Genomic DNA, 27,741 nt, shown 5'->3' with positions numbered 1-27,741 from the left:
ATCTGAACGTCTCAACAGAAATCGAGACTCATCAGACCAGGCAACATTTTTCCAGTCTTCAACTGTCCAATTTTGGTGAGCTTGTGCAAATTGTAGCCTCTTTTTCCTATTTGTAGTGGAGATGAGTGGTACCCGGTGGGGTCTTCTGCTGTTGTAGCCCATCCGCCTCAAGGTTGTACGTGTTGTGGCTTCACAAATGCTTTGCTGCATACCTCGGTTGTAACGAGTGGTTATTTCAGTCAAAGTTGCTCTTCTATCAGCTTGAATCAGTCGGCCCATTCTCCTCTGACCTCTAGCATCAACAAGGCATTTTCGCCCACAGGACTGCCGCATACTGGATGTTTTTCCCTTTTCACACCATTCTTTGTAAACCCTAGAAATGGTTGTGCGTGAAAATCCCAGTAACTGAGCAGATTGTGAAATACTCAGAGCGGCCCGTCTGGCACCAACAACCATGCCACGCTCAAAATTGCTTAAATCACCTTTCTTTCCCATTCAGACATTCAGTTTGGAGTTCAGGAGATTGTCTTGACCAGGACCACACCCCTAAATGCATTGAAGCAACTGCCATGTGATTGGTTGATTAGATAATTGCATTAATGAGAAATTGAACAGGTGTTCCTAATAATCCTTTAGGTGAGTGTACACATATGTTCATATACAGTGGCTATAGGAAGTATTCACCCCCCCTGGACTTTTACATTTTGTTGTGTTACAACCTCAAATTGTGATGCATTTAAATTATATATTTTTAGCCTTTTATTTACACAACCTGCTCAACACTTTGAAGAAGCAAGATCACTTTTATTGTGAAACAACAGTTAATGAAAAAACAAACAAACAAAAAAACTGAAATGCCTTGGTTAGAGAAGTATTCACCCCCCATAGTCAATATTTAGAACCACCTTTGGCAGCAATTAGAGCTGTGAGTCTTTTGGGCTAAGTCTATTCCAGGTTTGCACATCTGGATTGTACAATATTAACCCAGTCTTCTTGGTAACACTGTTCAAGCTCGGTCAAGTTGGATGGGTATCTTAGGTGGACAGCAATCTTCAAGTCTTGCCAAAGATTCTCAAGTGGATTCAAGTCCGGGCTTCGACTGGTTCACTCTAGGACATTCACTTTCTCGTTTTTAAGACACTTCAGTGTCCCTTTGGCTGTGTGCTTGGAGTCATTGCCCTGCTGAAATCTGGATCTCTATCCCAGATTTGCATTTAGGCCAAATAGTTCAATTTTTGTTTCCTCAGACGACAGAATCTAACTGAAGTGGCATATTGGAATCTTGGAACTGAATTTACAACTTAATGCTCTGGCAAAAGCTTTGCTGTTTGCATGAGGGGTACAGTTGTGCTATCCCAGTAAATGAAAAATGAATTGTTGGTGTTATAAGAAATTCCTGATTTGATGGATTATGTTTAAAGCATATGCAAGCTGGAGAGCCACTTCACTGCACTCCCACTCAAAGCACAAACTGCTTCAATGAAAAAAAGTAAAAATAAATGCACTACTAGATGTTGAAGAAAGAAAATACAGTATTACTAAGGCCTCCATATTCTTGAATGCATGACAATACTGTATTGAACCACATAATCCATGCAGATAATGTCAATTCCATTGTGTGCGCAGACTTCAATAAAACAACCCCAAGAGAAAAACCTCACATTAGGTGATGCTCAATTTTGCTTGATTTAAATTTTCATGAACTCCTGTTCTTCCAGCTATCATTCATTAATTCAGAGCTGGGGATTTGTTTTAGCAAATAAAAATAAAAAAATATTTCCTACATGAGTTGCAAAGAGTAAGAACAATCAAGAATAGGAAAAAAGGAAAGCGAAAAACTAAAAAAGACCAGCTGTTAAGCAAAGTCTGTTGATATTTACATAAAATATGGAGAGAAAATACAACACAACAGTCTAATTAGTCTCTACTCAGTTTGGGATTATACATAGCAGTAGCTTACTGAACTTTAGAGACAGTTTCTCCTAAATTTAACAAATATAGACAATTCAATAGATAGCTAGACATGTGCAGTAGATGCTTGATCAGCTACTTGTTTTGATTTAGAAGTAAACTTTTTAAACTCTGAATCTGTCGTAAAATATGTATCAATAAACTACCATATTTCAAATTATTCATGCTTAATGATACCAACTGCTGGAATTTGCTACTTATGGGGATTATTCATCTGTCCCATCTGTTGCCCCATTTATAGATTTCCATCAGTTTTACCATACTATATACATGGAAATTCAATGGGATTTTCACCTGACAAATGTTGATATCCATTCAAGCAAACAGAGTAAATCATGTCACAAGGGAAGCCTGGATACGACCTTTAAGAGATACATATTTTATTAAGGAAAAGGCAGCTGTGCACTTTACCAAACAGGTGCAAAATTGTAGTCTCTGTCATATCTTGATGCAGACCTGTGTACTGCACTTTTTTCTGTAAGCTTAATGCAGTTAATCCTTGTACCCCACAAAATACTTCCGTCTATTGGAAACCTGCATTTCAGTGTCAAATTAAAATCCGGCTTTGGCTTCTCACGCATTGACCATCATCTCTAGGCACATTTAACTCATATGTAATATGTAACACTTAAGTAATATGATTCTGTGATTGCTGGCTCATTGGAACTCTGCCAGGCAAAAACCATAACAACAAAACAAATTGTGATATCTTTCACCAAATCCCAACTGTTAAAACAATGGGTTGCGAATGCAACCTTGGTTATCTGAAAATGGAAGTGCTGCCCAAGGGGGAGGGGGAGGGGTTTCTGTGCACTTCTGTAGGAATCTGATCAAAAACGTCACTATCAAAGCCACCATTGGGTGGCGAGCTTAGGGGGGCACCTGCCTGCCAGTGAGATGCTGGCGAAAATTGGCAGGAGGGGCTGAAGCCTGGGCTATGGCCTGGGAGCCGTGAGCGAGAGCTCCCCCATCAGCAGACTGAAGCAGACTGTATGCGTGGCTGGGCCTGGGGAGCTTTTGGGTAGACCCGGGCCAGCTGCATAGACTGCTCCCATTCTTGGAGGGTGTGGAGAAGCATCTCCTCAATACCAGGCCCGAAGGTAAAGTACAGCGAGATTCGAGGCATCCATCAGGCGAGTACTGTCCGCCTCAGGGACCTTGCGCACTTGGGACAGCCAGAGTTGGCGGCGTGCCACATCAATGGCTGCCAGTGATCGCCCTGTCACCTTTGCCCAGTTACGTATCATGATCACCAACCAATCCGCCGCCACTATCTTCGCGATAGTGGGCGGGGTCAGTGATGCGTCCTCCTGCTCCTACTGCTTGGCGAGCTAAGTCACATACAGGGCCAGCAGGCTCTCTGTATTTCAGAGGCGAGCCGCCTGGGCCCCTGCCTCGTAGGCTTGTCAGAGCAGAGCCTCTGTGACGTGACACTGTCTGTTGGAGCAAGATACTCCAATTAGGAGGAGTGGTTGAGACCGGCTCCTACTGCAGGAGATCCGTCTCTAGGTCTGGGCCCCATGAGGGCTCTGACGATGCGGCGGAGAGGGGCCCAGCGATGACACAGGAGAGGAGGAGAGGGCCCATGGGCCGTGCTCCATCACTCTCCATTGTTGCTCACTTGCACGGGTGGGGGCGCGCGTGGCCGTAGCGGCATGTGCCGGCACGTCGGACAGGGTGGGCGTGGCTGCCGCAGGGGGAGCAGGTGCGGTGGCTGCAGCCGGCTCCATGGCAGATGCAGGCGGGTCAGCAGGCACGGGGGGCGGTGTGGCAGCATGTCTGGAGGAGGAGACATAGGGGCTTGGGGAGATGCGGAGATCCAGGACCTCAGAGCCCCTACTGTCACTCGCAGGACCCCGGCTGCGCTGCAGTGGAACCGGAAGTTACAGCCACGTTGCACCCATTGTCAGTGCCCAGACACACGGGACAGAGGACCTCCCCACTACAGGCAGGCAAGGTGCATTGGCTGCAAGCGGCACACAACCTTGCTTGTTGCTGGACAGAACACTGTGTATCCACACACCAGAGTGTAGGATACAAGTGCTGTGTAGGCCCGTAGGCTTAACCACACCGTGTGTGCTGAGGTTTCTAGGAACAGCAGGTGACGCGGGGTCCGGGATCCGAGGGTAGTAGACCATCAGCCGTAGCAGGATCTAAAGCCGAGGCCTGCACATATGGACGAGGAGGTGTGGCAGAGCTCGATCCCAGCAAGCTGAGAGAGTGAGATCTCCTACAGCCGCAGAAGTGGGCTGTAGTGCGGGCACAAGCTGGCGGAGGAGCCCTTAACGCAGGCGAGATCTCTTATGACACACCGAGGCTCAGGCCGGGCAGCCGGGCCACGGATTATACTGCCACTGCTAGCGCTCCTCCTTTGGAGGAAAAAGCCCTGTGGACAAAAAACCAACACAGCAAGCAGTCAGAATATATATGGCACTATATAAACACGACTATTATTTTTAAAAGGCTCTTCTTGTGAACCAAAACTGAAACAGAATACCTTGAAATTAATACCTTGAAATATGAAGAAACAAAATGAAACATCACATGAAACAATCTTTGCCGAGGAATCAGTTTAATGTTATTTGTCAGGTTATGTGAGCAAGCAGAACAGTGCATTGTGTGTTCAGGTCTGTGTTCACTAGGGTTAGGTATTGAAAATCAATTCCCATTCTGGAATCGGATACTTAAGGTGAGGAATTGGATACTTACTTTTATAAAATTAAAATGTTGATTCTGCTTATCGATTCCTGTGTGCGCATTTTCAGATAGACCAGATTTTTTTTACATGTCATTTGTGAGGACCCGAACGGCGATCTGCCAGGAGCTTCCTCACTAATCTATGTGCGCTCTGGCGCTCAAGTGGTGATCTCTACCTGTCTACAGTATTTCATGCATTTGAAAAACACACATTGTACACCATTACAGGTGTTTTCTTACAACTGTAGTCAGACTAAGTGGATACAGTGATGACCCGCAAATACACATGGATTCGAAACGGAGACTGAAGAGAGATCGTTTTGGAAATGCCGTGTATATGAACACGACTGATTCAGGGGCATCAGTGATACTGGCAATGACAGTGATCATTCGTGGGTTTGTGCCAGTGTTGCGAAAACATTGTGAGTGAAACGCCAGGTCCAAATGGCATCCAGTGCTTTTACTCCACTGATCAATACGCGATTGCTACTGCACATAGTAGAGTGCAATAGCGCAGGCACATTGCACGCAAAATAATGATTCATGGACATTATCAGCGGAGGAGCATTTATTGCAATGCTATATATTCGTGGAGTAAAAGTGTTCACCTGGAGAGGGCTGTCAAAATGCAGTGTGAGGGACGAGCTCATGCAGGAAAAGTGGAGAAACGTGTCCTGTGTGGACTGTACGAGCTGACAGGTATGCAGGCTAAATATATAGTAAATAGTTTATTGAAACACAAAGCTACAGTGAATAAAAGCACTGTATGTTGAAAACAAAGTGTACTTTAGTGTACAATTATGTTTTGATGAATGCAATAGTTATTTTTGAACTAAAAAATATTGCTTGAGCATTATTCCAATATTTACGTTTACACTTGTTTCATTCTCTTATTGTCTGCCGTTTTTGAGCGTTTTGCTTATTGTAGGCTATATAGTTATTTATGTTTTGACTGCAGTGTGCACGTTTAGAAAAAAAAGTGCTTTGTTATGCATAGCAATAATATTTATGTTTTATGATCATATATCAATAATCATATTTAAATAATCCATTTGTGCTATACAAATGTTGGATTTGATGTTCATGAATAAAACATATGAGTTTTATGCCATAGTTTGCCTTTGATTATCATATCACAACTGTTAAACAGCTATCGGTTACAAAGACCGGTTTTGGCACTTGTAGGTAGTTCGAATTGTCAATTGTTAATTGTTAAAGTGTTAATTTAACAGTTTTGTACACATATAGCTCTTAAAGGAGTCCTTAGTTTGTATGTAGCCTGCTGATTTTTGTTCATGGTATTCAGCTGCAACTAAATGTTTTGTAAAATAAGACACAGAATAAATGTGTTTGATATCAAAACGTTGTACTTCATTTTTTTTTTTACTACATTGGAATCAAAACTGGGAATCCATAAGAATCGAAATCGGAATTGGAATCGCTAAAATTCTTTTATGGATGTTTTGTATTTGTCTATGTTAAATGAAAGTATTTTATTTTGACCTTTACTACACTGCCATATCCATCTGCACATTGTAGTTTCAACAGGAGTATTTTGTGTTCAAATGTATGGAACATATCAGTTTTCCACTTTGTAATTTGCTATAAGTGGGTGAGAGAGTTTTGATTTAATCCATCCTTTAATTTTCCTTTCCAGTCTGTTAATTTAAAGCAGTCATTTTAGGTTTGAAATAAACTGGTGAACTAAGCTGAAGGATAGGTAAAATTAATTGTACTCCGAGATGAGAAATCTGGGCAGAGCACTCAGATGTTGTCAGTAAAATAAACTAGCTAGAATTCCCAAGTCATTCACCTTAAATTACTAAAATATTCTGCAAGGGATCAGAACACTGCTCTTTTTGAGAAAGAAAGAGATTAAAACTGAAATTGAAATGTTTTAAAAGCCGGGAAAGTCATTAAAAGCACAACAATTCTGAAGCAGAGGGGCCATCGATTCAAATGTGGTATGCTGGCACAGTCCTAGTTTGGGAACTGCTTTTTGGAAAGTTTTTTTCAAAAGCACTATCTTTCTTCTCTCCTAGGTTTGCTCAGTGGTTTTAACCAGTTCTTCATTTGATACTACATTTTGATACTCTACCAACCATCCCTCCATTTTCAATACCCACTTCATCAACTACAAGGTCACAGTGAGCCAGACCCTAACAGAGCGCATGGCCAGTCCAGCCCAGGGAAGCAACACCCCCCACAAACAATCACATGATGACAGGGCAGTTTGGAGTAGCCAATCAACCTAAGCAACATATGTTTTGGAAGTGGGAAGAAACCATAGAGAACCCGGCAAAAACGCACGTGGAAAATATGCAAACTCTACACTGGCAGGCACTCAAGGCTGGAATCAAACCTGGCTCCCAGGAGCTGTGAGGCAGCAGCACTAATAACTACACCACCAGGCCACACTTTTTATATTTTTGTTCAAAGAAAATGGATAAATAGATTGGTTTCAGTACCAACACGATTTGTTGCTATAGAAGAGGCTTAAGAATCAAACAACAAGATTAGCTAGTGGGAAGACAAATAACAGTAATTTCTCTTAGCCGTTATTCCAACAGCAGTTTCTAATCTTTCTAATCACTGAAAAGAAGCAAAAATATACCCAAAAACATACAGAACTTCTCTTGTAAATTAAAACTATTACAATTAAAATACACACACATATAAAAGTCCATTCCCAGTTGTCATGTTAGGCAAGTTTGCCAACTTGAAGTCATTGATTACACATTAAGGTGCTTGATGTCATGAAAATAGGTGTTTCATGTCTTAGATACATTGCCTCTACATATGTCTTTAATCCATTTCAGTATTTCATGCAATTGTCCTCTAAGCTACTGTTCCCCTACACATATTTCACCCACAAGATGAGGGGTGCTGTCCTCACTCTCTCCCATTCTGAAGTGGTAGAGTTTGTGAGATGAAGTGCTTCCCTCAGGGGCATTTTCCCAGAACTTGATGACAGCTTTCCCAGGCATGAACAACGGTTGGTGAAACTCCACTCGCACACTGGCAGGGGCTCTGACAGCATCAGTTCCTGAAAATTAAATTAATCAAATTCACTGTTTAAATGCTTACAATCCCACCATAAATCTTCATTATGGAGATACTCTGTGAATGACAAGCTCTGACAGTAAACACAGTCGTATTAATATAAGGCTCTACAGTAGGAAAAAGCAAGATGTGAGGCCTAACAAAATATGGTAAAATATGGTAAAAAGTGCATTACCATATCCATCTAAAGTGTGTATCTATAAGTTATACAGTGGATACCAAGAGAAGAAAAAAAACAATAAGAAAACCACATAGAAGAGGGGAAGATAAAATCAGAAGTTTTGCTGGCGTAACCTGGAAAAGAGTGGGGAGTCCTGCATTACGCTGTGGTTCAGCAAAGGCTGATGATAAATAATAAGGATGATAGATAGACAGATAGACAGATATTCATGCATACACACTTATATACAAATAACATAAATAACAAAATTCTCTGAGTCATGTAATAATTAGTCCCATAATTCATCTTGTTTAAATGATGCAAGCTTGGCTTTTGCTATATTTCACCCATGTAATTCACTTGCACATTGGTATTTGCTAGGGCTGAATTAAACATGCTTGTTAAAATTGATTCCATGTCTGTGTCACATATGGTTTGGAAACAGTATATAATGGGGTCTGCTATAAAACATAAGGGCATTTAGGCAATATCTGAAAAAGCCAATCAATCTCATGCAACATTCCCTCTCTAGCCCAGGGAAATGTCATGTAATGCTCCATTTAGGTTCCCAGTCAAGATATGAAACATGGCAAGAGTGGGACTGGGAGTGGGAACCTTCCAATCTCATGATTCAATTTACACACCATATAGTAAGCCACAAAGGACTCCCACTACCCATGCTGTTTTTTGGAGTGAATAAATACTGCTAGCACCTGAAGGTCAAATCTGTATTCGCTTGCAAATCTACCAAAGTTGAAATATGTAAAACATCGAACAAGTTGAGGTTATCCTATTCTAAGTATCGTTTATCGAGAGAAACATCTATTCACTAATTAAATAAACAAATATAAATTGGCTTGGTAGCCAAAATAAACTTCCAAAATATAAACATGGCCTGTGAAATATTCAGCTGCTCTACTAGCCCAGATATTACTGCAGCTCTATCAACTAAATCAAGTGTGCTCCACTGATTCTCAAGATTGTATTCAAATGACACATGTGAAGGTTGTGTCACTTTAATTAATTCAAATTGTGCGTTCAATGACAATATTTTTAAAACATACACATCTCTGCCTTTATATTTCTTGGTCACATTTACCTTTGTTCTCTTGTAAAAAAACCTTGGTTATTATTAATACCAGAAATACACAGGCCAAAGAAGATGGGAGAGAAACGTGACTGCATGTAAAACCTAAAGTATGCTACAATAAGTAAGTTAAAACTACAAGATCATTGAAAATTACAATTTGGGGATATCAAAATTGAGCATAAATTACTGGTATGCCCATTAAGCATGCCAGGCCTGTTCCAGGTATTTATTTGCATCTGCACTGCCGGTCAAAAGTTTTAGAACACCCCCATTTTTCCAGTCTTTATTGAAATTGAAACATTTCAAGTCCAGTGAAAAACCTGAAATGGTACAAAGGTAAACGGTAAACTGCCAGGGGTTACAAAATAAACGTTTAGGTTACCAAAAACTGAAAAATAATGTACATTTCAGAGTTATATACTGCACCCCCTTAAGCATTATTTGGCAGTGTTACGCACAGCTCCTGTGCATAGAAGTTACACTGTATTCCTACAATGCACACATCATTTGAAAGCTCATTCTCTTGGCTACCAGCACGTTTAATTCTCAAACACATCCGATTTACATTTTCCGTGTCACCCACCCTCATTCAAAGCCCGGGGGGTAAACGTGCAGTCTGCTCCGGGGGGGGGGGGGGGGGTGCTCATTCAGACAGTCACAGATTATGATGAATCCAGTATATTATTTGATGTCAAAACACAGAGAAGTTTAGTTCCAATTATGCAAAATTGTTGTGTATTAGTTCACTGTAAACAGTTTTCCATCTAGGCATTTTGAGCTCTCTACAGGTGTGTGTACTAAAAGGAGGAGATGTTCTTGTTTTGATCTAATTTTTCACATCAGACAATGCTTTACATTGTTAGAAAGCTGAGAGTCTCTCATTTCATGGGATACCACTTGGCAAACACCACAACAGTGAAGAGTACACATGGGATTAAAGTGGATTTGGTGCCCTTTTAAGAGTACCAGAGGGGTTTGTCAGCTTCAGGGATTACATTTTGTTAAACAAAACGATTCCATGATTTTGTTTTTATCTCCAATTGTTAATTTGTTCTATGCTTTAATTTCAGAGTAAACTGAGACATTAAACTGTGTACATTTCAATAAAAACTGGAAAATTGAGTTGTTCTAAAACTTTTCACCAGTAGTGTATACTCATAGGAGAATTTCACAAACTTCTTTGGAATAACCTGAAACATTCAAAACCCCCTTCGTGAGAATCACTATTTCAGCAATCACATGAATTGTCCTTGAACGTCTCTCTTGAATGTTATGAGAATTAAGCCCAATGTGAATATTTCTGCTGGACTAGCACTAAATCTGCCAAGAAGCAATCCAATATACTGATGTTGATGTGTATGCACAGTTTGAAGGATTTATTATTGAAGCAAATTCTGTTAAATACCACAATGATTATGTTAATAAGATGGTTAAATGTGAGTCTTTCCAACATCAGCTGAAGCAATGCAGACTGTGAACTGTATGGAAACAAAGTAGCCGTTTCTAAGAAAACAAAACCAAACAACTGGAGTAATAATCATGAAGTATCAAAACAATCATTCAAAGGAAACAACTGAAGAAGGCAAAATCCCAAAAGAATTATGGCTATGCTATGTAGCTGCAAGAAGCAGCTTGCAAAAATCCAAGATTATCTGTCAAGGATTTAAAGTGTATATGGAAGAAGGAAACCAAGGCACCTAAACAAAACATTTATCTGCCCACAGACCTCTATGCAATCCACATCTGACTGGATTAATAAAACCATGATGGCAAAGAATAAAAACTTTAATATTTGCCATTTGATGTGAATCTATTAAGATAAATATATATATATATATATATATATATATATATATATATATTGATCATCAGAGGACAAACTGGCTAATTGTTCATTTTTCTGTCACAATTAAATGTTACATTAATTTGAAATATGGCATTATCAATCGATAATAAAATAATAATAAATTTGCCAAAAAATGAATTAATCTGCTGAATCTTTATTCAGAATGATGATACTGCATTGTGGAGCCAAACCAAAAGATTTGGCACAATACACCACTGTATTACACCAATAAAATACCCATTATTATTATCTGTAATGTCATCTGTTTTTGGCAACAAAGTAAAACCACAACCTAAATTCTAAAGGAAGTCTACATTTACTGGGGAATGTAACCTTAACCCTAGCTCAAACCACAATGTAACACAAGATTGATTTCTAAACTGAATTCCAGTGCAATATATTACTCTAAAAACAATGTATAGGCCTACATGTGTGTAAGATCTTTCACCCCTTCACCTGTATGTCTGTTATATGAGATCCTGCTTCAATCTAGACCATACCTTAAACATTATCCAAGCTTAACCCTAGATATAGCATAAAGTTTAGGTTTGAGAACAACATTATAGGCCCCATGTGACAAATATATTTGTAAACCAGTGTTCACATAAGGCTACATATTATTCCTACTTCTGTAGTATGAGCTCCTCTTTTCATGTGTGACCCATCCACAGGTTGCAGGTTTTGCCCATGTGTTTAGCTCCAGGTGCAGATTTGTTTAGATTATGATGTGCTATGGGAAATGTGCAAAACGGTTTGAACTGGGCTAAATTAAGTTAAACTGTGACATACATAGATTTTGAAAAGGTGCTAGAACTTCTGTCATGAAGATATAGCTTTTACTTAGTGGATAAAAAAATGTATATTATTAAAAATCAGTCCTAAATAGCCACATCTTTGCACAAAGGAGTTTTGTAATAGCTACCAATACATTTGTCAATATCTATCGAAGCATTTTTAATCCCCCAATTTTTGTTTTGCTAAAATGAAACATGTCACTTCACTGTAACCAACCACAAAAACCTAGGAATGAAAGCATTGAGTTGATAATGAAGTTACTTTACCTTCATGTTTCTCTATTTCAGCAAGGCATTTGGATACCGTCCACAAGGGATAAGCTATGGTTCGTTTGCATCCAAGGAGTTTAGCAGTGGCTGGGAAGAGATGAAGTGGATTATAGTCCCTAGTAGCTTGAGCATATTTCAGTCCTGTGTTCCATGGGATGACAACTTCCACTGATTTCACTTCGTTTGGGTCTAAAAAGGATAAAACGTAACATAAAACTTTGCTATGGATGAAAACAAACTGTATAGTCTCAGAAGGACACAGAAAATAAGAATGCTCAAGGAAACAGCCACAACATATTTTAAACATGTTCTGCAGGGACCTTAACACTTAAATTGTACCTATCATTTGCTGCATTTTGGAAGAATTTTGTATTGACTTGAAGTGAAAAGAAAACAATGATAATTTGTATAAATGACAGTACTGATTTCTGCTGTCTGTGAACTGTTTGTATGACAGCTGAATGTAATTATCTCAATTCAATAAGGTATAATTATCTTTGTAATCACTGCTGTCATTATCACTCTTTTGCATACCATTTCATATTTTGTTTTGATGAGATATGACAGACCAGATTCATTTTGTATTTAATTGTGTATAAAGAGACTGTGCTTTTGCAATTGCTAATAAGAACAGAAAGAAAATCATACAAGTAATAAATATTCTAGGATATATTCTTGTAGGATAAAAGTTATATCTTTTGAATGTGACATATAACACTACATGTACGTTTTAATGAGCACTCACGACATTCCTATGTAAATCTGACACTCATTTACTCATTAGAACACCACATGGCATTACAACTAATCCATTAATAATATTTAGTGCAATAGTTTCAAGATTTATTTTACAGTTAAATAATTGTGACTCAAAACATCATTAACCATTGATAAAACTGAAAAAGCAAACATAAATACATGACCATCAAAGGTTAACTGACTAACACATTTCAGTGTCTTGATTACAAAGATGCTGCATGAGATGACATTTAAATACTTGCCCAGGAACAAATGTAGTCGTTGCTTTTTTTCTTTCACTACGGGGAAACTGCAGCATTTATCATATGCCATTATGTTCAGTTTTCTGGAAGAAGGCCAATTCAAGTTTCCAAAGGTGTGAATTCACTGGGAGTCACAAGAACTGCTTTATCGGCTTTTGTTGTTACTTGACATGAGAGTGTAAAATTGGATGGATGTCTCATATTCCAAACTAAGCATCTCTTTACAGAGTAGGGGGAGATTTCTTTGATCAAAACAGTTGTTTAGGCCAAGCTGCTGACGATAAAACTGACAGCTAAATTGCTGTTGCAGTTCTTACAAAGTGCTTGAAGCACAGTGGAAATTTGACAATTATTCTGTAATAATTTTAAGATGGCTTGTTTGCAGAAAATGTTTCAGCAATTACTACAGTAATTGGGATCATTTTCAAAAGACTCAAATGTTAAGCAGAGTGTGACTGGGCCACAGAAATGGACATGAAGTATATAGCAGTTTCTTGAGTTTGTCAATTAGTGATGGACAGTCACTCTATATTCTCAATCAGGATTTCCAATTTAAAAATGCTTAACTAATTAATCATACCACCTGTTACCCTGCCTTGCATTTAGTGACCTTTATATAAAAATTGGACAGCATTCTTCTGGCAGAATTCACTCATACAGTAAGTCAAAGAAAAGTTATATTTGATTCTTAGACCCATTTTAAAGATTGATTTTGAACCCTGCTTCTGTAAGGCTTTAAATGTCTAGATCATTTGGACTAAACTTAATATCTGAGGTGGACTACAAGAAATAAAACGATGACTAATAATTTACAATTATAACGGAGAGAATGATCTCCGAGGTTATTAAATATTTATTCAGGCTTCTTGTTTTCCTGTTTAGTCCGCAAGCTGAACTCTGTCATCCAGGGTTTTTTCTCAGAATCCTGCAGCGAGGTAGATGAACTTTTAATATTTACCAGTGCTCCCTGGGGCATGTTGCCGTTTGCTTGTTATTTTCTTCATATCTCTGGAGAGTAATGTCACAAGCTCTTCCCACACAGGCTTGTTGGATCTATCTGCTACAGCAAGGCCAATGTCCACTTCTATTCCCAAGTCCACAGCTCTGTATTCTCTCACAGATGCCTGAAGGGAAAAGGGACCTTTCTTCAGTTCATCTATTGGCTGGAATGTTATCATCGTTTGACGCACACGGACAAGTCCTGCGAAACAAGATAGTTTTATTAATTGGAGGAAAAGCTTGTACAGAAACTATTGCTGCATGAATAAAGCAGGACAGTATGCCAACTGATTATCATATAAACATTATGATATTGATGATGAGGATGACGATTGTTATTATTACTGTTATAGTAGTAATAATAATCATTGCATTAGTATTGGTATTTATACTTAAATATTTTAAATAATTTTCCATCAGTAGATATATTGGCAGTTTACATGTTTTACATGTGATTTTCTATAATGCTGGTTTAGTTCTGTTTTTTATATATATACTGTATATGTTTTGTAAGTCGCCCTGGATAAGGGTGTCTGCCAATAAATAAATAATAATAATAATAATAATAATAATAATAATAATAATAAAAATAATAATAATAATTATTATTATTATAAAAGACAAGAAACAAAGAAAAGGTACTAATTTTATGAGGCCTTTCACCGTTTATTTTCAACAGCATAACATTCGTAAATCCTCATTAAGCCATTGCCTCAAAGGTTCCTGTGAATCAGCACACAATATGGCTAATGTTTGATCCATAAATAACAGAAAATCTCTGAAATCAAAACAGAATCTACTTCTCAAGAATCACAGTACGACACAAAATTTTAATTCTGAGGAAGAAACTTCAACAAAGTACTTTAAGTACCTTCCAAACAATACATTATTGTTGTTAGTGGGATCATATAGCCTATACTACTAATTATAAGAGTATTCCAAATCTAGTTGTAGAAATGGTAAATTTACAGCTTCAGAGAATGCTTTGTATTAAACATTAACCTTTTAGCTACCTCAATAGAATGTATCAATCACACTTGGACCAGAATAAAAAACAAAAACAGTACTGGCTTGAAAAAAATGATACCTAATTCTACCTACTCAATACCCACTTGTCTTCTGAGCATTAACCACATTAGATTTTAAAATGAAAATAATGTGTGCTTTAATTTCATAGACAATGCCTTGCCTTACTGTAAGGACTAAAACAGTTTTAACTCATGCCTACATAAACTGTAGATTTGCTAGAGCAGATTTATTATTTATACCCGAAAGACTGATCATCAATGTTTGGATTACGACTGGAAAGAGCAAACTATAGATGTTAACTATGTGCATTTGTTGTTTAAATGCTATATGTTGAAATTGTATACATTTGGAACTCTTTCACCTCATGCATTATGCACTGGAAAACTACTGCTTTAAAGTTTACCCTAGTGGCATAATGAAAATCTAAATTCAAGTACAGAAATATATGCCTTTAATTTCCTAAACATAACCAAAAATAAATCTCTATAGGGCACCATGCAGAGTATTTTCAGATTGGCGCTTACAGTGATTCATTTTTGTTTTTAAAATTAAACTCTTAGCTTTTCTAAAGTAGAAAAGTATATTTGCATAATCAAAGAAATTTGGGGGCAACTGAATAAAATTAGCATAACCAAAAAGCTTACAAAAAGCTAAAATAAGAAACTCTTTAAGACTTTTATGATCTATAGGCCTACATGTCAGATTCAATAGGCAAGCTATTATGAACAATGCAGTTGTCAATAAGGCTGAAACACACCATTAGCATTTTAATTCAGAGCTGACAATATGTTTGTACTAGTTGGCACAATACAATTACAATTAGAAAATTCTTATTTAGTCTGATTTCGAGTTTCTTGTTATCTTTTTAGAAAATGTTAGTATGTGCCTTTATTGTACATTTCATTCTGACACTGGTCATTCAAAAGTAGGTATTCAATGAAAATACACTATGATTGGTGGGTAGCCAGTACTGACTTTGAACTCCACTAAATGACATATGGTGTAATACAGAATGTGTGTGAAAATGTGAATGCAAAAACTGGAAGACTCTGTGGTTCCTGAGGACTAAAATCATGGGTGCAGTTATGGGTTTTCCAAAAAAGAAAATAACAATAATTTGCACAACTATAGTATATAGCTTAGGCCTAAAATAGGCAAAACAGGGAAGCCTTACCCAGAGGGCTTAACCTGAAGCTCTCAGCACACACAATCATTGTCAGCAAGCGGAGGAAGAGAAACTCCGGGTAACAGAATGGGATGTCTCTAAAAGTAGAGTCAGGATAGTCCCAGCCATACCCAAAAGCACTGCAGTACCGCCTTAGTTCATTGGACTCCAACCTGCAAAGAAAAATAAAACACAATCTTTTAATGAAAGCTAATTGTGTAAGCAACCCGGAAATTAGATTTTATAGTCTAATTAGAAAAATATTGCCAGTCTAATATTGCCCTCTAAAAATTTAATCACCCATTGCTGCAATTAAAGTAAATTATTTTATCAGGTTAAATAATGTTATGATTATTTTTGTTCACATTATGTTTCCTCTTTTTTGAATTTACTTTTATTTATGCTTGTCTTTATCAACTGAATAGACCCAGTTGGTAATTGACACACTGAGCACTATTCAAGAGTTACAGGATACCAGCATACAAATCTAACTAGCTAGGTTTACCACATTTTCATAGTAAAATGCTTTTATTGACACTGGTATTATCATTAACAGACAATTATATACTGAGGATGGAAACTATTCACAAAAGGCATTTAGTTTGCAATTACATTATCTGTTACTTGGCAATTAAAATAAAATTATGGGTGCTGGCGCCCCCCATTTGAATAAATGTGCAAGGCTATGAACATATAATGCCTTGCAACCAAACCAATCACATCTGCAATAAAATGAATGATTAGTCTCAATATAATAATATATATTCTGGTGGATTATGCTGTCTCAACCCAGAGTCTGTTGTTTGAGGTCATTTCGAAGGCACTGGTGTTAACATTTTCAGTAGAAGGGTCTATTGTTAGCACTTAAGACATAGGGCAGCAGGTTGAACAAGCTTGCTGGAGAAATGACTGATCTCATTATATTGCTGGAGAGAACTATGGGGCAACTTGACCTGCCTGAAGACCGACTCCTCAAGGAAGACTGAAGGAGGCACAGCCCTTGACTGTCAGCTTGAACAAATGAGTTGCACTATTTAACACTCTCTTCTCCTGATCTGTGAAAGCCGGCAATTAAGTGTGTCAGTTGTTGGGGCTGTTTCTTTTTGGCATTTCCAATTCCTGACATTTCAGAATATATATATAACAAGCAAGCAAACATTTAAAGGCTTGCACAAATTATTATTAGACCACTTGAACTGTTTTCTATAGCCTAGAACAAGATATAAACGAATCGTTGATCCATATGAAAATGCCAAGGTTCAATAAATTAGTTATGTTGGGCCATTGTAAAATCGAGTGAAAAATGGGACTTTGGTTTATGGTTTCTCTTTTGTTTTGTTTTATGTGGTGAAAAGTATCTGTTGCTCCAAATAACTAATATCATAACAGCTGTATTTTCAGACGCCCCAGGTTTGTGCATTCAAAGTTCAACGTGTTACCTGCAGTTATAAACAGTGAAAGTGTCTTGATTTCCGCCTCTTGTCAATGAGTTTGTATCACTGTAGTAAAGCTGTCCCTGTCTCTTCGAGAGTAGGGCTTTTGTAAATCTCCATAACAAATACAATAAACTTGGGATCTCCTTCTGATGATCAAACACAACAGTACCCGCTTTGTATAAACGGTAAGAACGATAAATATAGGTATAAAACAGATATATTATGATCGTAACTAATACAACTACTATCAAGGGTAAAAGAAAACTTCCCATATTAGCTGATCTGTTTCTTACACAGCCACCTTTTCCGAGCCACTTCCTGGATTATGACGAGGGAGTGCCAGTTGCACGCTGATTGGTTATGGGAAATCTAGGGCTGGACCAAATAATAATAATAATAATAATAATAATAATAATAATAATAATAATAATAATAATAATAATAAAAACATATCTGGTTTTTTTAATATTACATATTTCCACTAGTACTACTTATATAGGGTACAACTTCCTGAATAGCTCAAAGTTTTGATTTGGTCTATTTTAATGATAAGGTAAGTATGAATTAATGCAAAATAGACATGAACGCAAATTAACTCAAATAAAAGAAGCATGATATAATTATATAACTGTGCACAACACAACTGTTATAAATATCGAAATAGCGAAATATCCAAAAAGTCTGTTTCTTGTTGCTGTGTAGTGAAGAATCATGAGTAGCTTGTTGGTTTATCCATGCATTAGCATTGGTGTTTGAAATGTTAAATTATCCCTTCCTTTCTGCAGATTTTTTTTAAGGTTAATGGTTCAGGTTGGGGATACAATGTGGCTTTGGCTAGATCAAGATTTCACAAGACAATTTTGATTTCCATTAGGTTAAGGGTTAACTTTAACCATCTTCAGTTGTAGGTTTGGCATTGTTTGCATTGCACCCCAAAAATATATTTTCTTCAAATAAATTAACCCATTTAATACGTAGGTTTATATTTTATAGTATTGCTACTTGAAAGCATTTATTTGCACTTGTGTACAGCAATTCACGTTTTCCTGGTGCCTGCCACGTCATTAATAGCGTCTAATAATATTTGTATTGTTTATGTTGCTGTTACAGTTTGCTAAAGCAGATTCTGGATATACTCAGCTATTAACTTCACCCCAGTATGCAGTAACCCTCATCAGTACTGTCTGTGTCCTACACATCAACCACTTTTTAATCCAAATTAAGAATGCTACTGCTTTCATTTTTAGAATTCATATCTTATGTGTAAAATACTCAAATTCCTTCTGAACATTTTAATGTTATTCATTACTACTGTGCCCTTTTCAATAATGTCTCTTAAAATACTGTTGCCATATAGATAATCATCAAGTTTATCTCTTATTAATATTTTCATAACTGTGCACATAGTCTAAGTGTAATATGTCTGTAACTGCCTGTTCCCCTTCATTATGTAAGTGTATTACATTTGACATTTGACAGCTGGTCTGTACAACCCTGACTTAGATATCTGTTGTTAAGACTTTAAAACTGTAAGACATTTAAACAGTTGATGTTGATGTTATCGATGTCTGTAAGGTTGATGCTTATTTAATTTAGAAGAAAAACATCTAACCATTGCAATAGCACTATAGTTCAATTAAAAGCTGTTCTGAGCATGGCCGTAGGCTAGGATAAACCCAAACTGTAAAAAAAAAAAAAAATGTTTTAATGAATAAAGTAATTAAAAAGAAATCAAAAGCAATGTTTTGGAGATGTTAACTTGGCTAATAATGAGTTATAGAGTTACAGAGGAATCCATCAGTCTGCAAGAAATGTTTAAAAATTAAGTAAATGTCAATACATTACTTTTGCTTCAAGCAACACAGTAAAACTGTTTCCAGTGAAATATTAGCACCACACAGGAGGTAAGAAAAACTGTGAAGCTGTTTTATTTATGAGACCACTGGTCATTCTGTAATAACAGATATGTAGCAATTACTCTGGAAGACAGACGGCTAAGGAGGATGTTTTCAATATTGTCAAGAGGCCTCAAGAATATTACAGTGGTTTAGCTGTCAAAAATAATCTCTGTAACATTTTGTAAAGTGCTCATGTGTGAAAGCTTAGACTGTGAAAAAAAATGCTTTAATTACATACGTACTATGACTGTTCATAACAATCCTCTTGAAAATCATTGTAGCAGTATACATATGAGAAACAGCAGGCCAGCACTAGTCTGTTTACGAGGATTACTGTGTTGTTGCAGTATTAGTGTGGGAGAAGATAGTTCCAGGGTATTTTTTGTTTATTTAGGTCTCTGTTTATGGCTTACATCTATCTTGGCTATCAAACATGTGAAATGTTTCTATTAAATATCCTGCCAGTGTTTTGATGTTTGATTACAATAATGCAGCTGTTTGTGAAAATGAAAACTCAAAAACTTTGTTTGTACTGCAAGGTTTCATAAATGTTTGCAAAATGTATGGACTTCATGTAAACTGTAATACAGAATTGTTTTATTTGGCTCAAAATGAACCTTTTAAAGCAAATTCAAAAGTAACTTTTGACAAATAAATGGGTTTGTGAAATCTGTTTTTTAACCGCACGACAGGCTTCAGACTTAAAATTGTTTATACTATACAGATAAAATCATCTTAAAATACATTAATATTATTATATAAACTTAAAAGTATATTAAACTGTATGTTGATATCTGGTATTCTTATGCATCCCAACTAATTTAATCATGCAGAGAGGCATACATTTTCATACAGAAGTGAACCAACAGTTAACATTCAATAATATTAATTCTCGACTATCATTTTGTTTTCCAGTAATGTTCGAAGGAATACTTCTCCGATTATCATTGTTTTCAGTGCATCCAATTAACAGTTTCTATTAAAAACCCTGTTTTGCTTACCTTTGTGACAATTGTACACATTTTCAAGTAAAGTATAACTATGTCAGTTGTTACTTTTAAATTGCTACAAATATTTGTATATAATATCAGTACATAGTGATTGATTTCATACCGGCTCCTTTATTTACATATTTGTCAGTTCTGTCATTTGCTGTGACCTTTTCTGTGGCCTTTTCTTGCTGTGACCTTTTCTGAGAGGTCACACTGCATGAGAGAGTGGAATATATCAAGTATTGCACCCTTTCAGTGTCTAGTAAAGGACCGACTGAAATGGGCACCAATTTAATCAATGCACTTAAGATGCTTAAACCGTCTGAGCAATTTGTTTCCTACCTAATAAGTTATAAATGAAATAACATCAGGGCTGCATGCTTTTGTGCTCTTGTAAATTGTATTTAGTGCCTGAGACAGACATTAAAAAGGGGAAGAACATGAAATAGTATACAACTAATTATTTAAAAAATGCATTTATGGAGGTATGCTTAAAGTCTTTGAAATTAATTTCCAGAAACACCAGGAATGGTTTATACAAAAAGACTAAATTGGCTGCACTGCCTAGGTTATTTTGTACACTGTCTAACTACGCCCTATTTATTTAGATATAGATGTAATTTCATAATAAATACTCCAATTTATTTCTGTGAACCTTAAGAAAAACAAGCAAACTCGAACTCACCAAACCGATACCAGAGATGACATAAAGCACATTATATGTATGGGTAACTCTTTAAAATAAGGTGGTGTGATTCCTCATGAATTAATATATGAATACCTCAGGATTAACACATGAATATGTCATGCACTTCATCTAAGTTGTGTTGTTGAGCACATGAACCCTAACCTAAACCTTAAATAAACCTGATATGTGTGTGATTAACATCAGAACTCAGATGAAGTGCATGACACTATATTTTAAAGTGTGACCTGTGTGACTAATTTAAAACCAAATACAGAAATGGACAGACATCAACACTGCTTTATCTGGTACAGACCCCTTTGCCCTGACACCCAGAAAGTGCTCTCCTGTAGTGCCCCCCACCCCCAGTCACCATCCCCTTTCCCCGCTTGACAATTGAAGGTCGACAAATCGTTCATTTGCACCCTCCCCCCCGGGCGACAGTTCCCAAGTGCCCTCGCCCTGTCGAGACTTGCTGCTCTAATGTCCTTTGCACCGTCCTGATCTGGTACATTGGCATGTTTCTCACTTCATGGCCTGTACAATGCAGATGGCTGAAAATTATCCCTCAGGTGTGTAAGGATTCTGGGAAATGTGGTTAATAATTATTGTGACCACATTATTTAACCTAAAAAAATACATCTTGCTAGTAAATGAGTTCAAAGAACAATCCAGTTGATTCCTGTTCTTGATTCCTGATTTCTAGATAAAGCCAAATTCAAGCAATTGAAACCCTAGTCTGTAAGAGAGAAGATTGAGGGAACTTAATGGAAGTATTCAGGATCCTGAAAGGATTGATGATGTCAATCCATCAGACTTATTCACACAGAACAGTGACATGTATACAAGAGGACTCAAGTGGGGAAAAAAGGATGTATTTTTATGATTAAATGGGTGACTCTTCTTTACAACGAAAATTGTGGAAGTCTGGAATATGATACCCTGTTATGTTGTTGAAGCAGAAATACTAGGATCCTTCAATTAACAGCTGAATTAAATCTTTGGATGAATTATCTTTGAGCATGCAACCAAATGGGCCCCTCCTCATCTGTATCCCTTTCATTTCTATTATTTGAGGTGCTGTTGCCAGAAAGACAAAGAAAAACACATCAATTTAAACACTTAGGCATTTCCCATAAGCCTTTATAAAGAAATGAAGTGCAAATATGCCAGTACATTTGTAATTTTATTAAAAGCCACTGTACACTGTTCTGTCATTTCATGGCTCTGATTTTGAAGTGTAGCTGCAAGGACTGTGATACAGTATGCTTTCTGAGTAGACAGACATACAGGTTACATAATTTATCAGTCAAACCAAAGCTTGTATTTCTCCTGTGTACAGTTGTTTCAGTAATGTCGACAGGAAGTTGTTGTTTATGAAGACCAGATTAAATATACAGTAATCTTCAAGCTAATCTGTTGACTTGCATCCTCCATTTAAGGGACCCCCCAGACCCCAGACCTCCTAATATAATCTTCGTTGTTTGCTAGAGTTCTCCACTTGTGTGACCTGAGCTTTCTCCTAATCTATGAAGTTGGGATGTTTTTGCTCTGATTTCACCTCTAACATACTAGTGATATCAATCACCTCATTAATGACCATTGATAATGAATATTGTTTGATACACAAAATAACATTTTTACATAATAGATTAAAATAATGTCTTATCTGTATAGATTGCACAGCATTGTGTTGAACAAGAATACATTTTCTTACATTTTGTAGAAAAAGAAAAAGAAAAGCCATTTCAGACAAAGAAAACTGGATATTTGTAATGGCTATCTTCATCCGCCTTTGTCCAGTTTCTATCTGTCTGAATTTTTTTTTCCATGGAACATAATATAAACAATATACTAATTTACATTTCTGTTCTTCTATATGTTTAAAAAATCGTGTATGTGAAATCTGGACACAGTGCTGCTGTGTATATATACACTGCTCAAAAAAATGAAGGGAACACGTAATCATCACAGTATAACACCAAGTCAATTAAACTTCAGGGATATCAATCTGTCCAGTTAGGAAGCCTAAGCGATTGTGAATCAATGTCACCTGTTTTGACGCAAATGAAAATGACAACAGATGCACTGGAGAGGCAACAGCAAGACAACCCTCAGAAAGGGAATGGTTTTGCAGGTGGTGGCCACAGACATTGCGCTCTCCTTATCCTTCCTGACTGATTCTTCTCTAGTTTTGCGTTTTGCTAGTGTCATTCATGTTGCACAGGTAGTCCAGCTCCTCCAGGATGGCACATCCATACGTGCTGTTTGCTGTGTCTCCCAGTACAGTCTCAAGAGCAAAGAGCATGGAGGAGACGGGCGTCAACCGTAGAAGGGCATCAACCCAGCAGCAGGACCGTTATCTAATCCTTTGTGCGAGGAGGAACAGGAGGAGCACTACCAGAGCCCTATAAAATGACCTCCAGTGGGCTAATGGTGTGTATGTTTCTGACCAAACTGTCAGAAATAGACTCCATGAGGGTGGCATGAGGGCCTAACGTCCTCTAGTAGGACCTGTGCTCACAGCCCAGCACCATGCAAGTTGATTTATCATTCGCCAGATAACACCAGAATTGGCAGGTCCATCATTGGCGCCCCGTTCTCTTCACAGATGAGAGCAGGTTCACACTGAGCACATGTGACAGACGTGAAAGAGTCTGGAGACACCGTGGTGAACGTTATGCTGCCTGTAACATCATCCAGCATGACCGGTTTGGCGGTGGGTCAGTGATGGTCTGGAGAGGCATATCCTTGGAGGGTCACACAGACCTCCAAGTGCTAGCCAACGGTACCCTGACTGCTGTTAGGTACTGGGATGAAATCCTGATCTTTAATATATTTCGTTCAGCCAATGTGTGATTTAAGTGTTCCCTTAAAGCTAGGGTGTGTAATCCAGAGAGGCTAGCAGTTAGCATCAATCAAATCAATTTTTATTTGTATAGCGCCCTTCGCAGGGTTGCCACAGAGCACTTTACAGACTGGTAAACATACAACAAACATATAACAAAATAAAAAACATAAATACAATAAAATCAAATATAGACCTGTAAACATTTTACATGATCTATAATAAAGTGAGTGAACATTTAAGTAAATAAACCATTTAGGCACGGAGGAGAGAAAAACAAAAAACTCCTATGGATGGCATGTAGGAGAAAATTAATCTCTGGGGGTCCACGGCTTAGGGCCTAGGCCTAATTGTTGCCTCCCCTCCAGGCAGTATAGTTATTACAGCAGCAAGGAGATCAGAAAGTTCTTTATCGGTGCTGCTGGCTGTGCTCTTCCCTCTGGAGGAGGCCTCTCACTGCAGGGTTTGGACCATCAACAGGCTTTGGGTTGCAATGGCTCATCAAACCTTGGGTGTGGATGCCCCGTTGACCCTCCGTGGTGAGGTGCTTCTGGGATGGGTTGTGCCTCATCAGACTTCCATGGTGGGGGACGAGGCCTCATTGGACCCTCAGAGGAGGCTGTTGCTGGAAGACAAGAGAGCAGTCGTGCTCAGATACTGGTCATGCAGTGCAGGACATTTCCAAAGACAGTTGTGCAATTGCATGTACATGGCACACCGGCGGCACTATGGGCTAGAAAAACAGAGACTAAACAGATGAGTCTTCAGCCGTGATTTAAAGGCTAAGACAGAGGAGGCATCTCTTACATTGGCTGGAAGATCGTTCCACAGCTTCGGGGCCCTATAACTGAATGCTCTACCACCTCCGCTTTTCTTGTGTATTGTAGGGAGCGCTAAGTAACCGGCTTCCTGTGATCTCAATGGCCGACCTGGAGTGTATTCGATAAGGAGATCTTTTAAGTAGGGAGGTGCCAGTCCCGTTAGTGCTTTAAATGTTAATAAGAGCACTTTAAAATCTATCCTGTAGTCCACGGGCAGCCAGTGAAGAGAAGCCAATACTGGAGTGATGTGTTCATGTTTCTTGTTTGTTAGGATTCTTGCAGCAGCATTTTGGACTAACTGAAGTGCAGAAATAGCTCTGTTTGTGCTGCCTGACAGAATGGCATTGCAGTAATCCAATCTAGATGTAACAAATGTGTGTATCAATTTCTCAGTGTCCTGTAACGAGAGGAATTGTCTTAGTCTAGCAATGTTTCTAAGATGGAGGAAGGAAGATCTCGACACATTCTTAATGTGTGATTCAAAAGATAGATTATGATCACAGATTACACCCAGGTTTCGTGCCATCTCCTTAGGGGAGAAATTAAAGTTATCATTACTCATTTTTGTTAGTGCATGATGAACAGTTAAGATTTTTGTCTCCTAAAATTATTACTTCTGTTTTGTCAGAATTAAGCATAAGAAATGTTTTTGTCATCCATGTTTTAATCTCAGACAGACAGCATATTAGTTTTTCTAGGTCTATGGTGTTGTTAGGATTTACTGACAGATATAATTGTGTGTCATCTGCATAACTGTGAAAGTTAATATTATATCATCGAATGATATCACCTAAAGGGAGCATGTATAATGAAAAAAGTATTCGTCCGAGGACTGAGCCCTGTGGGACTCCGTACTTAACCGCAGTTAAATTTGAGTGGTTCTCGTTAATCTGTACATATTGGAGTCTGTTTGAGAGATATGATTTAAACCATGAAAGCACATTGCGAGATAGGCCAATACGGTTTTCCAAGCGGTGTAACAAGATTTTGTGGTCGATTGTGTCAAAAGCCGCACTTAAGTCTAATAAAATAATAACACTGGCATGCCCTACATCGGAGGACTGAAACACGTCATTCAATACTTTTAACAGGGCCGTTTCTGTACTATGGCCAGAACGGAAGCCTGATTGAAGTTCTTCATAAAGATGATTATTGGTTAAAAAAAGCTTGCAGTTGGTTTGCAACTACTTTCTCTAGAACCTTAGAAAGGAAGGGAAGGTTTGAGATAGGTCGATAGTGTTTAAGTTGGTTAGGGTCGGCACTGGGTTTCTTAAGAAGTGGTTTAATTACAGCTATTTTAAATGAATCAGGAACAGATCCTGAGGATAAAGAGACATTAATAATATTGTGTATTCTGTGAATAATTAATGGCAGAGATTGTTTTAGCAGTTTAGTGGGTATAGGGTCTAGTGCGCAGGTTGTTGTTTTCATTTTAGTAATTAAGGAGACCAATTCCTGGCGATTTACTACGTTAAACGAGTCCAAGGTAGGCAGGGGCTGTGAAGGACTGCATGTGTCGGCTATACTATCTGTGTATGTTTCCGGTTATATCTGTTTTCTAATGCCATTAACTTTGCTATTGAAATGATCCATGAAGTCACTACAGGTGAAACTGGGGGGGATAACCTCTGAAGGCTTTACCTGATGGTTAGTAAGTGTCGCTATTGTATTAAAAAGAAAACGCGGGTTATTCTTATGCGTCTCTATTAAATTAAAATAGTAGGCAGACCTAGCAGAGGACAGGGCCTGCTTGTATCTTATTATACTGTCATTCCATGCCATGTGGAAGACCTCTAGTTTTGTTTCTCTCCATTTACGCTCACATCTACGGCATTCTGTTTTACGTGAGCGAGTGTGTTCGTCAAACCATGGTGAGTGTTTTGTTGGTTTAATTTGTCGTGTCATTAATGGGGCTACTGTATCTAAAGCAGTGCTTAATGTATTGTTGAAATTATTTAATAATTCATCTGCAGATCCTGTTTTGATAAAGCCAGCATTTGGCAACAGGGTAGTGAATTTATGAATAGCAGTGGGATTTAGGCAGCGAGTTTCTATGTTCCTCTCCTGTGTGTTTGATTCTACTCCAGGCAGCTCAAATGTAATAAGGCAGTGGTCGGAAATCATCTGGTTTTGGGGTGATATTATTAGGTTGTGAATCTGTACCCCACGGGTAATAACTAGATCTAGTGTGTGATTGTGACGATGTGTGGGTCCTGACACATGCTGAGTGAAACCTACAGACTCCAATAGGGACAAGAAACTAACAGTGAGGGGGTCGTTTTTAATGTCAATATGTATGTTAAAGTCCCCCAAAATAATGAGTTAATCATAATGTATGGCTAAGTCAGATAAGAGATTGCTAAATTTGGTCATAAAAAAGGAATAGGGGCATGGTGGCCTATAAATAGCTATAAACTGGAGAGGTGGATTAAGCCTAAATTCTACCTGTTGAATTTCAAAAGATGTGAAGCTGTCTAATGGCTTAGTAGACAACTGCAGGTCTGTGCGGTAGATGGTGGCCAGCCCCCCCCCCCCCGCGGCCTGTTGCACGGGCCTTCTTGCAGTAAGAGAAGTCATTAGGGGAGGCATCTACTAATGCAATAGTGTCGTCTGGTCTTAACCAAGTCTCAGTCAAGGTGAGCACATCTATGTGTGTGTGTGTCAGTTATGGTGTCATTTATTAAGGCTGCTTTGCTAGGTAGTGAGCGGATGTTTAAGACAGCAAGCTTATACATGGGAGAAGTAGTGTGAGCAGGTAACTTCTGTCTTGTAGTTTTAACTTTTATTAGATTGTTGAAACGAGGGCCCCGAGAGGAAGGAATTTTGTTTGTATAAGATTTAATCTCAGGACTATGTACTTTATTGGATGCCCCCAGGCAGGGATCTAGGATCGGGGTCAGGCTATGCTGGTAGTTACAGGCAGACTGCAGTGTAGGACTGCGAGCCTGCAGCCTGACCAGTGCTCTGAGGAGTCAC

General features: G+C 38.0%; 1 protein-coding gene across 1 annotated transcript; it reads right to left on the bottom strand.

Annotated features, from left to right (window-relative positions):
* Nucleotides 1-404: 404 nt before the first annotated feature.
* On the bottom strand, nucleotides 405-17,835 carry LOC136754854 (uncharacterized). The gene is made up of 5 exons (XM_066711045.1): nucleotides 17,525-17,835; nucleotides 16,095-16,258; nucleotides 13,851-14,093; nucleotides 11,889-12,080; nucleotides 405-7,714 (listed from the first exon to the last, which is right to left on the bottom strand). Exons 1-5 carry the CDS (start codon nucleotides 17,791-17,793, stop codon nucleotides 7,512-7,514), a joined length of 1,071 nt encoding a protein of 356 aa, XP_066567142.1. The 5' UTR covers nucleotides 17,794-17,835; the 3' UTR covers nucleotides 405-7,511.
* Nucleotides 17,836-27,741: the final 9,906 nt, after the last annotated feature.

This window comes from Amia ocellicauda, chromosome 8 (assembly GCF_036373705.1).
Source record: "Amia ocellicauda isolate fAmiCal2 chromosome 8, fAmiCal2.hap1, whole genome shotgun sequence".
Lineage (NCBI taxonomy): Eukaryota > Metazoa > Chordata > Actinopteri > Amiiformes > Amiidae > Amia > Amia ocellicauda.
Note: the sequence above shows the minus strand (reverse complement) of the source record. Positions and strands in the feature narration are given on the sequence as shown.